The following is a 12500-nucleotide window of genomic DNA, read 5'->3' on the forward strand; positions in this document are numbered from 1 at the left end:
AGTAAAGCAGGGTTCCTACGGGTCATGGAATTTCAAAAATACCATCAGCATTTTAATAAAGTCTATTCCAAACATGGAAGGTTAGGGAATTATATCTTTGGGGGGCAAAGTCATGAAATACTGTATCAGGGAATTTTGGTGTAGGAGTTTAAAATTGTCTTGTCAAAATACATTAGGCTTAATACAGTATTTACACGCAGCATTGGTGTTTATTGAGTTATTACAGTAGCTTTTTCCCATTACTACTTGTGTGAGTGGTTGTAGTTACACCTACCTGTTTTTTTCAATGGCCATTTTTTTATTTCCCGATTGGTCATGGAAATTCAGGATTTTTGTCAGGGAAGTCATGGAATTTTACATTTGATTTAGCGTGGGAACCCTGGTTAAGATACACTAACAATAGAGCCTTTTTACAGGAGTCACTACCAATTGCAGTGGGAAAAAGGTTTATTGTGAATGTGTAATTTATTTACAAATTGACTTTTTACAAGAGTCACTACCAATTGCAGTGGGAAAAAAGGTTTATTGTGAATGTGTAGTTTATTTCAAGTTCATTGGTGAATAGAATCAATATTAAAAATGCATTGAGTATAGAAAATATTAAATTAATGCATGTTGATTTAATAAACTGTGCAGACATAAGCTACTGTATATATTTGTAATACTCCTGATTCCTGATATCCCAGTGCCCTCGGGCCCTTTGACAGCGACAAGAACATTTTGTGGCCCTCTCTATCATCAAAGTTGCCCATCCCTGCTCTAAGATATACACACACACGCACACACATGTACACACACACACACACACACACACACACACACACACACACACACACACACACACACACACACACACACATGCACACACACACACACACACACACTGTCTCTTTCTCGCTTGTGCCTGAATGTGTGTGCTGTATTGTAAAGTCTCCTAAAATGTTACATTTTCCATTCATAAGAGGATCATGACGCAGAAGGGAAATATAAAGCACTGTTGTGTGTTTCCTCCTTTGGAGTAATTGGCTTAATTTTACACAGACACACGCACACACACACACACACACAAGTGCGCACACGCACACACACACACACACTAGGGGTGTAACGGTACACAGAAGTCACGGTTCGGTTCATACCTCGGTTCGGACATCACGGTTCGGTACGAGTTCGGTACAATGGAGGGAAAAGCAAAACAAAAATGCAGAAAGCATTTTTTTTTGTACATGTCTCAGGCTGTACCACCTAGTGTCATACAGTCTCTTCCCTGAGCTATCTGCAACAGCCTGAAGTGTGTAAGATGTAGGCTAAACAGTACAATAAGTGCCCAGACTCAATCTGTAACTTGTAAACAAAATAAGACAATCAGCTATAAAACTGAAAATAGGCCTACAGCATCTCTTATTTCTGAAAGTGCAAATTACATAGAAAATGATTTTTAAAAATCCACTTAAGCAAGACCTTCAACATCTGTGTTTAGTTGTATATGGAAGGGTCTACAATTTGCCTCAATATTTTTCATTGTGTGTAAAGTAATAATCTAGCCTACTAACTGTGAAAATATCACACTATTTTGCCTTTTTTAAAAAAACGAAATTGCTCCTTTCATTTCATAAACAGACTACAACTAGAAGTCACGTGACTTTGCCCTTTGACGTTAACTCACCGTAGCATGGTTTGTTTATTAGCCTGGTTAGCGTTGTCACTTTATTTTACTGTCTATGCACTTAACACTACCAGCTCCTCATGTGAGAAGTTACAAGTTACCCCAACATAAAGGTAATTACCACCCGATTTACATAGCTTTCTGTCATTACGAAATCATTTAATTTAAGCCATAGGTTTTGGCCCTATTTGTATGTGTATCCAAAGGCTGCTGAAGCGCACGGGAAGTTTCTTTCCCCTCGTTTCAGTGATTGGTAGCCTACATCATCTGGGTGATGGCTTCGAATATGTGTAGCATTTTTTCCACTCACATACCCAATGCTGAACAACGCCGACACACAATTTCATCTTATCCACCACTCTTTCGCCTGTACTAACGTTACTGTAACTGAAGTTCTCAAACTTGCGATCTTAAAGAGACCAGCGGATCCTCTAACTCTTGTAGGTCTAACCTTAGTGCTGCTAATGACTGACGGACTCGACCGACGACCTGACAAAAAAAAAACATAGGCGCCAATCAGAGCTTCAGAGCTAAGGCGAGGCTACAGATTAGCGTTAGGTGTCGCTAAAGAACTCCCGTAACTCTCGCTACTTAACAGTAATTGCGCATGACATTAATTAATCCGCACACGAGTTTTATGTATTTTTATACCGTGTATTCTCCGTGTAAATTCATGCACCGAACCGTGACGCCCGTACCGTTTCGGTTCAATACGAATACATGAACCGTTACACCCCTAACACACACACACACACACACATACACATACACACACACACACACACACACACACACACACACACACAGGCATGGCATATCTGGCATCCCTACACTACTGTGTGATGCTGAGAAAGTTAACTCGGTAACTCAGTAGGGGTCAAATGTAGAGAGCAAAACGAGGAAGAGAGGGAGAGAGGGAGAAGGATGAATAAAAAGATGAAGGGAGAGAGAGAAGGGGGTTGAGAAAAATGAGAAGGGCAGAGCATGAAATAGGGATGAATAGAGAGAGAGATAGAGAAAGACTCAGAAGAGGAGAAGAAAGAAAAGAAGAGATGGCAGAGAGAGACACAATAGAGGAGTACAGAACTACAGAGAGAGAGGAGGAGGAGAGGAGAGCCAAGGACAGCTGGGTGGGTGGGGGGTGTGGAACCCCCATGAAACTCTGTGTGGGTGTGTGTGTGTGTGTGTGTGTGTGTGTGTGTGTGTGTGTGTGAATGTGTAAGAGAGAGAGAGAGAGAGAGGGGGAATGTGGCGGGGGTAAGGGGATTCCCTCAGAAAGAGACAGGAGCATCATTAAGGCATCAGCACAGTGGAAGAGGAGTGTGTGTGTGTGTGTGTGTGTGTGTGTGTGTGTGTGTGTGTGTGTGTGTGTGTGTGGCACTGTCTGGATGCCTGACTGCCTCTGGGCCTGCAGGTCCTTCATCTGCTGATGGGCAGCCAGGCCCATCTATAGAGATAGCAGTTATTAGAGCACACCAGCAGAGAGGGTTGAAGAGAGAGGGGGAGAGAGGGAGAGGAGAGAGGGGAGGGGACAGTGGTAGAAAGGAGGAGAGAGAGAGACAGTAGGAGAGAGAAAGGGGGAGAGAGGGGAGAGAGAGGAAGAGGAGAGAGGGGAGGGGAGGGGGGGAGACATGGACAGAGGGGAGTCAAGAGAAAGGGCTGGAGAGGGAGAGATGGAGAGAGAAAGCAGCAGAGAGATGGAGAGAGAGAGCAGTAGAGAGGGATAGAGAGCAGCAGAGAGAGGGATAGAGAGGGCAGTAGAGAGAGGGAAAAAGAGAGGGGACCTCCTCACATTCATCTGTCAGAGGTGTCATCTTCCACTGATACTCTCCCGAGAAGCATAAATACTCTCAGACTGCAGGAAACATACACACACACACACACACACACACACACACACACACACACACACACACACACACACACACACACACACACACACACACACACACAGAAAGTAGCACACAATCACACACAGACACTGCACAGCTAGTGTAGTGACCCGAGGGCAGAAAATGAGAGTGGAGGGCAGATAGACAGTGAAGAGAGGAAGGGAGAGGGGGATAGAGACAGAGGAGAGAGGAAGGGAGAGGGGGATAGAGACAGAGGAGAGAGGGAAGGAGAGGGGGATATAGACAGTGAAGAGAGGAAGGGAGAGGGGGATAGAGACAGTGAAGAGAGGAAGAGAGGAAGGGAGAGGGGGATAGAGACAGTGAAGAGAGGAAGAGAGGAAGGGAGAGGGGGGTAGAGACAGAGGAGAGAGGAAGGGAGAGGGGATAGACAGTGAAGAGAGGAAGGGAGAGGGGGATAGAGACAGAGGAGAGAGGAAGGGAGAGGGGGATAGAGACAGTGAAGAGAGGAAGGGAGAGGGGGATAGAGACAGTAAAGAGAGGAAGAGAGGAAGGGAGAGAGGGATAGAGACAGTGAAGAGAGGAAGAGAGGAAGGGAGAGGGGGATAGAGACAGAGGAGAAAGGAAGGGAGAGGGGGATAGAGACCGTGAAGAGAGGAAGAGAGGAAGGGAAAGGGGGATAGAGACAGAGGAGAGGAAGGGAGAGGGGGATAGAGACAGAGGAGAGGGACAGAGCCGGACAGTAACGGAGTACATTTACTTGAGTACAATTTTGAGGGATCTGTACTTTACTCGAGTATCATTTTTGGGGTGTAGTGTACTCATGACTTTACTCAAGTCCATTTGAGAGGAAAATGTTCTTTACTCCACTACATTTCTACCCATAACCGTGAGAAAAAGGGAAAAAGAAAAATCTGGGAAACCCTCAATTTGTTGTTTCCCTCTCAAACGTGATTGGATTGTGCAGGCGCCACTGATTGGGACAGCCTATCAGCAATCACCTTCAGCTTTCCGCCAAAGTCAACTCCACGGTCAGATTTACCGGTAGATAAGAGACGAAACCATTGACGAAACAATGGATGAAGACGCAGCAGGTCCATCCCGGGAATGTGCCAACCCGTGGCCCCACCTCTCAGGACTATTTCAATTTTCTGAACAAGTTAATGATAGTTTTTTGTATTTGAAATACATATTTCAAATACATGTATTAGAAATACTGCCCATCCCTGGCAACATGGTAAAAATATGAAAATGACTTGATTTTACTTCCAATTCATTTTACATTCTCCAAGGTATTAACATTCAACTCCATGTAGGACGTTTCTGTAAATGTAAGCACTGTGGCAGTAGTAATGCAATATTTAGAAAATTTAGGCTACCCTTGTACTCTTGATACTCAAGTACTTTTAAAAACAAGACTTCAGAACTTTTACTTAAGTAGACATCTGACTGTTTTACTTTTACTTGTACTTGTAAAATTTAGCAAAGGGTATCTGTACTTTTACTCAAGTAATGAAGCTGTGTACTCTGTCCGCCTCTGGAGAGGGAAGGAGAGAGGGATAGAGACAGGAGAGAGGGAAGGATAGAGAGATAGAGACAGAAGAGAGGGAAGGAGAGATAGAGACAGGAGGGAAGGAGAGATGGACAGAAACAGAAGAGAGGAAAGGAGAGAGGGATAGAGACAGAGGAGAGGGAAGGAGAGAGGAATGGATACAGGAGAGAAGGAGAAAGAGAGAGATGGAGCTAGTGAGGAGAAGACTAGAGAGGGTTGGAGGTGGCATTGCTTTATTGTCTAGCTACTGTCTCCTTCGTCTTGTGGCATGCTTTGACTTCATATCTAAATCTGATTCTTCCACTCATATCTGGCTCTCTCACCCTCCCTCTCCTCTCTCACCCTTCTGTGTGTGGTGACCATAGACTGTATAAAACAGTCTATGGTGGTGACTGTAGACGATTCTAAGGGAGGGCAGCACTTGAAAGGTTCCGTCTAGGAACTGATATTAAAGAAAAGGGCATTCAGGTTTTTCTATCACATAATATTATCTAGCTCCGACAAATGTCACTTTAGTGCCCTTTTACAAGGGACACCCCAAAAAGGCCCTTTTCCATCTTTGACAACAAAAGAATAATCTGAATTCAACGCACATGACAGGCAAACCTCAAACATACTGAAAACCAGAATAAGAAGAATAGTGGCAATATTGGCTTCACAAAACTGAGCAACCAAACAAATGAAACTGCTTTCAAAAAATCAAAAATAATTATACAATACAATACGATACAACTTTATTTGTCAGTTTGTGCTGAAATTATTTTTGCATCCCTAGGCAGCTCATTTAAGTATAGGAGGACAGCATACAAAGGGACAGAAACAATACATACATGTAAGACATATAGTAGCATCATCAATAGACAGGCATGTAGACATACATGTAGGACATAAAGCATCAACAGACAAACATGAGACATAGCCACAAAAGATAGTATCAAGCATGACAGAAGACAAAGCATACATATATTACAAAAAATAAATTTAGTACACCTCAGACAGAAATCTACATTTCAATTTGCAATCCAGGGAAACCAAGACCAAGCTAGTAGCTAGCTACGCAGTACCAGTTAGCATCGAGGAAATGTGTGGCCCTTCACATTGTGGCAAACCATGCTTTACTATCACTCAGTCTTATCCATGATAGTATGATTATTTATTAGTTTTACCCAAAGTAGATCTGTTTGTAGTTGTATGGTTGTATTAAAATATGTTTGCCTTGGCAACACTGCTTTTGAAAAGTCAGAGAGAGAAAGAGAGAGAGAAGAGAGAGAGAGATGGTGGTAATGAGAACAGATGTCAGTCTTGGAACTCGGGCGATCACACTGCCTGCTCATGAGCTCTTACAAACATGCACACATGCAACCTCACACATCTTCTCTCTCTCTCTCTCTCTCTCTCTCTCTCTCTCTCTCTCTCTCTCACACACTCACATGCACACGCACACAAACACACATGCACACATGTGCATAAACACACACACACACACATACACTGGCAGTTATCTGACAATGGGAGTTAGATGAATGTAGGCTAATTAATACCTCTCTCTCTCTTAAAGGGACACCAGGCAACATTTTCGTGTTAATTAATCATCTTCGTAAGTTGGTATATGGTTAAATGACTCATTACGGGGCGAATGAAGGCTCTCTCGCCCGCCCCTACTGCCTGTAGGAAGAATATCCCACTTGCAAGTTCGGTGTATCCTACCCGCCGACCGAAGCAGGATCAGTTTACAGCACAGAGGCAGGCTAACAAAACGCTAGAGATTGTTGCAAACGTGTGTATAATGGCAGAGCCGGCGAAGAAGCAGCGAAAACCCTTGACGGAAGACGCAAAGAAAAGGAAAAGAGCTTCAGACCGAGCGAGGGGGAGTTTGGTAGAGAAAAAGCATCAGGCTTGCCTGGTGGCCCTTTAATGCCTTCTCTCTCTCTGCTGTCTCTCTCTCTCTGTCACACGCATGTTTTTCTCCCCAAAGTGCCACCTCCATCTTTTTATAGACGCGACCTTACACACTGCTGCCAGCATCTCCGCCTCTATTGTCATGGCGATGAAATGTGCTTTTCTCCGCCACTGAAGTGAGATCTGGCACCAGTAGTCGACCATGACCCTGAGGCAAGCGAGATTCAGGCCAGATCCAAACCAGATTCAGTCCAGATTTAACCCAGTTGCAAGCCGGAACTAGGCCAGGTGTGTTTTCAGATCTCTGGAAGCTGTGTGCAGACATCGTTCTTAAATGATTTAGGTGTGAGTCTTCACACCTTTATGACTCTAGACCAGGGATGGGCAAACTTTTTGGCTCAAGGGCCACATTGGGTTTTGAAAATTGGCCGGCGGGCCGCACAACAACCCCAACCCCCCCCCCCCCACACACACACACACACACACATAAAAAAATACATTTTTTATAGCCTATAATTTTGTATGAAAAGTATTTGTTTTAAAATATGAATTGCTTAAAAATATTGCTAATTTTATGCTGTTTAACAAATGTATAAATTGTGCACTGTCGCTTTAAGACAGTCGCTTTAATTCACGTTTATTTCTCAATTATCTTCTGCCTGCTCCGCTATGGCTAATGCTGTACCTACGGCTGGGCCTCACAGTTTTTAAATGGTCAGTAGTGGGAACTACTGTTGCCTTCATGATTTCCTTTTAAAACTTTCTAATAAGAAGGGGATATCAATTATCAAGCCAGCTGGAACCTGCGGCTCTCTCTCCCTCTCGTGAGTGCAGACGCGTTCCCAATTAAATGGATCGCATAATGTTCACGTTAGATCTGCTGCAAATGAGATAACGAAGAGTTAACTTAGTTTAACATGATGTTATCTCTATTTAACATGATGTTTTGACATTGACATTGTAAACGTTATCTAAGGAGAGTGAAAAGCAGTTTGCAGTAATGCTAACCAACGTCCTCTCTATCGCAGGAAAAAAATAGCGAGCAGCCTGATAACCAAATGAAATGCTCGGCGGGCCAGATGAAAGTGCTTGGCGGGCCCGCGGGCCGCAGTTTGCCCACCCCTGCTCTAGACTGAGGTCCACAGGTGTGTGTGTGTGTGTGTGTGTGTGTGTGTGTTTGTGTGTGTGTGTGTGTGTGAATGTATGTGTAAGAGAGAGAGATAGAGGGAATGTGGCGGGGGTAAGGGGATTCCCTCAGAAAGAGACAGGAGCGTGTGTGTGTGTGTGTGTGTGTGTGTGCGTGCCATTGGCACTTGGACACAGTTCACAGACTTAGGTCTCTGTTTTCTGCTGTGTCTGTAAATTTCACTTTTTGATTGAACTGCAGCTGAGGGAGGGCACCTCTACTCATCTCTACTCAGCCCAAGAGGAGAGAAAGATATAGATAAATAGAGAGAGAGAGAGAGTGTGTGTGTGTGAGAAAGAGGAGAGAAAGATATAGATAAATAGAGAGAGAGAGAGAGAGACATACACACAGCCATAGGGGACCTCTTTTTTACCTCACCATGGCTGTGGTGACATATTCGGAGGAGAGGAGAAGGGAAAAGAGAGGATGATGTTTTGAGAAGGAGAGGGGGAAAATATGATGTATGTTTTAGTGGAGGAAAGAAAAGGAATGGAAAGAAAGGATGATGGTGTTTTGAGAAGAGGGATGCAGGAGGGCAAAGGAAATCATGGATCAGTGTGTGTGTGTGTGTGTGTGTGTGTGTGTGTGTGTCTGTCAGGGGAGCAGGGACTACAATCACTCACACACACACACACACACACATACACACTTATGCACATACGCACACAGGCACACACATGTACACACACACCTAAACACACACACACACGCACAAACAAATCTATGCACACCGGCACACACAGAGAAATGGATCAGCCAAGAATCGATGGTGAAAAATGAGCGAAGGCCTCAGGCAAGCCTTTCTCAGCTCCCTCTCTCTCTGTCTTCATTCTCCTTTTCTCTCTGTTTCTCCCTCTTCATTTCCACTCCCTTTTTCTATCTATCTTTTCTTGTGTGTGTTTTCTCTCTCTCTGTCTGTCTTTGTTTCTCCCTCCCTCTGTCTTTTCCGCGCTGACACAAAGCCTTCCTGTGTGCTCTCAATCCAAACACTCACACACATACACAGAGAGAGACACACTCACACACACACACACACACACAGAGGGAGACACACACACGCAAACACAGAGAGAGTGAGACACAAGCAAACACACGAACACACACAAAACTCACACATGCACACACTAACACTAACATACAGACACTCACTTACATATGCATACATACACCCACACACACATACAGACTTAATCAGATCCCTCTAGACATGGAAGCTGTGTGTGTGTGTGTGTGTGTGTGTGTGTGTGTGTGTGTGTATGTGTGTGTGGGACATGGATATAGAAAGGAAAACACAGAGACCCGTCTCCAACCTCTGACAGGAGATGATGGTGCTTATATTTGAGTTCTGGAGTGTTGGCTTTCTGAGCTGATGATCATAATGATCAGTATGTTCCACTAACCTCAGACCAGTCTCTCAGGCCACACTCACAGCCAGCTGCACTTGACGTGTGTGTGTGTGTGTGTTTGGGGCAGCCGTGGCCTACTGGTTAGCGCTTCGGACTTGTAACCGGAGGGTTGCCGGGTCGAACCCCGACCAGTAGGCACGGCTGAAGTGCCCTTGAGCAAGGCACCTAACCCCTCACTGCTCACCACGTCACCACCACGCATCTGTCATTCATTCACCACAAACATGTCTTCAGATCCTCACCGAGATATCGGCACACACACCTGCCCTTCACCACACACTCACCACAGCATCACCACACACCTGCCCTTCACCACACACTCACCACAACATCACCACACAGCTGCTGTTCACCACAGAATCACCACAGCATCACCACACACCTGCTGTTCACCACACTCTCACCTCACGTACAGTAAAAACGTTCATGTAAATCACTCACTAAAAACACTCGCCACTGACACCATCAAACACTCTCCAAAAACCGCAGCCAGTGCCTAACTCTGTCTTAGTCTCTGATTGGTGAAATGCCATGCCTTCACAGCCAGTTTCTTCTGTTCTGATTGGACGGTGGTCTGCCCTCTCTCCTGGCCCCTGGTGGTATCGTAGCCTGATGAGACAGCAGCATGGCCAAGATGGAGTATGGGCATCCATAATGTCCGCAGGGAAATGGTGCAGACAGCAGTTTTGTAGCAGACATAACCATATATCAAACAGCATATTTAACCATGACAGCTGTTGAAGTACAAAACAGCAATATATCAGAACACAGAAACAAAATATAGAAAAATAAGGAAAAAAAACACCAAAGTGCCAAACAGCTTTACATAAGTATAATAGAATAATGCAAAAAAAAATATATGGTACTTTTAAGTTAACCATTTTCAGTGTCTTTTAACAAAAAAAAAGAAAAAACATCAAATAAAGCTTATTGTACCAACTGCAGGTCCTTGAAGGAATTGAACTCCCTTAAGATCACACAAATGAAGTGAGTTAGAGGAGTGTGTGAGTGTGGCTGACTTGATCAAAAGGTCAGATGGGGTCTGACTCGGTCCGCCAGGCACGTCATGTCTGTCGGTGTATGGATGCTCACAAGTCCAGTCGGCGACACATTTAGTGGACTGAGACAGCTGATGGAATGGTTGCAGTGGAACTGAATTGATCTCCTTTCTCTTGTCTCCATCACTCTCCCTTCACCTCCAACTCTCTCTCTCTCCTTTTTAGGGGGGTGGGGGGGGGGGGATCAAGTCTGAATATGCTTTTTACAAGATAGTTGATGACATTGAGAGCTTTCTGGCGGTATGGGGGGTGGGGGGGGGGGTTGCTGTGTGAGGGTGGGGAAGATGGGCAGGTTGTTTTCAACATATGAATCTGCTCTGCGAGCCCAGTGATGTTTCTTTTTAACTTGTAACTTGTATGTGTTTTTAACAATGTTTTTATTGTGTAGTGGTTAAACACCTGATATTGTTTCAATAAAGGAGTGTTAAGCCTCTCCTTTTTTCCATCCCTCTCTCTCTCTCCCTTTTCTCCCTCTCTCCTTTCCTCCCTCTATCTTTCTCTCTCTCTCTCTTCCTCCCTCTCTCCTGCCCCAGGTGTGGCCGAGGTGATCGTGTTGGTGGGGGGTCGGCAGGCCATCGGCATGAGTCAGCGGCCGCTGACAGCCGTCACCTGCTTCAACCCCCAGAACAGGAAGTGGTACCCACTGGCCAGCCTGCCCTTCTACGAGCGCGAGTTCTTCAGCGTCATCTCGGCCGGGGACAACATTTACCTGTCAGGTGGGGAGCATGAACTTCTGTGACGTGTTTTTAGTATTACTGTGTCCAGTAATTTCTGTCTGTGTGTGTGTGTGTGTGTGTGTGTGTGTGTGTGTGTGTGTGTCTTAATAGTGCATACATTTTACACAAAGTTGTATGTAATGGTAGAAGACATCTGATGGCGTGTGTGTGTGTGTGTGTGTGTTTGTTTTGCAGGTGGTACAGAGTCCGGTGTGATGGTGTCAGATGTCTGGTGCTACATGTCTCTTTTGGACAACTGGAACCTGGTGTCGCGTATGACATCACCGCGCTGTCGCCATAGCAGCCTGGTGTATGACGGCAAACTGTACGCCATCGGGGGACTGGGTGTGACCGGAAACCTGGATCATGTGGAGAGGTGAGTGTGTGTGTGTGTGTGTGTGTGTGTGTGTGTGTGTGTGTGTGTGTGTGTGTGTGTGTGTGTGTCTGTGTGTGTGTGTGTGTCTGTGTGTGTCTGTGTGTGTGTGTGTGTGTGTGTGAGAGAGAGAGAGAGGCAGAAAGAGAGAGAGAGATGAACTGAAGAAATGAAGAAACTGTTGGTCAGTTCTTAAACACTGCAAATGTCCAACATGTCACCTGATTAGTAAGGGATAATGCATAGTCCCTGATAGTCCACATAAACATTCTGCAGCGTTCTGAGAAGCTGTTTGATATATATTTTTTTTTTTTATTTAAGTATTGATTTGTGTGGTTTTGAGCTTCTGATTGGGTGTAGCGTTGAAGTATTTGGGTGTAGTTCTGGCATATGGGGTAGATTGTGACGTATAGTGTACAACCCCAAAACAGAAAAAGTTGGGACATTGTGTAAAATGTGAATAAAAACAGAATGTAATAATCTGCAAATCTCTTAAACTCATATTTATTTGCAAGAAGGACACAGACAACATATCAAATCTGAAAATGACAAATCTGACTATTTCATGGAAAATATATGTTAATTTGGACTTTGATACCAGCAACATGTTTCAAAAAAAGTTGGGACGGGGTAACAAAATGCTGGAAAAGTTGTGTAATGATAAAGAAAACAAAAGGAAGAATGTTTCACAACTAATTAGGGTAACTGGCAACACGATTGGGTATGAAAAAAAGCATCCCAGAGAGGTAGGGTCTTAGAAGTAAGGTAGGGTCTTAGAAGTAAAGATGTAGGGA

General features: G+C 44.5%; 1 protein-coding gene across 1 annotated transcript in view; it reads left to right on the top strand.

Annotated features, from left to right (window-relative positions):
• klhl29 (kelch like family member 29) overlaps nt 1-12500 on the top strand; it is a 243334-nt gene that overhangs the window by 186508 nt on the left and 44326 nt on the right. Inside the window, exons 9-10 of the mRNA XM_076272852.1 lie at nt 11151-11333; nt 11529-11709. Coding sequence (XP_076128967.1) covers nt 11151-11333; nt 11529-11709 — 364 coding nt within the window. The remainder of the gene's footprint in view (nt 1-11150; nt 11334-11528; nt 11710-12500) is intronic.

This window comes from Alosa pseudoharengus, unplaced genomic scaffold (assembly GCF_046254945.1).
Source record: "Alosa pseudoharengus isolate Yale_2024_CS ecotype anadromous, Long Island Sound unplaced genomic scaffold, YU_APseudo_1.1 YU_APseudo_1.1_scf_7, whole genome shotgun sequence".
In the NCBI taxonomy this organism is placed as follows: Eukaryota; Metazoa; Chordata; class Actinopteri; order Clupeiformes; family Clupeidae; genus Alosa; species Alosa pseudoharengus.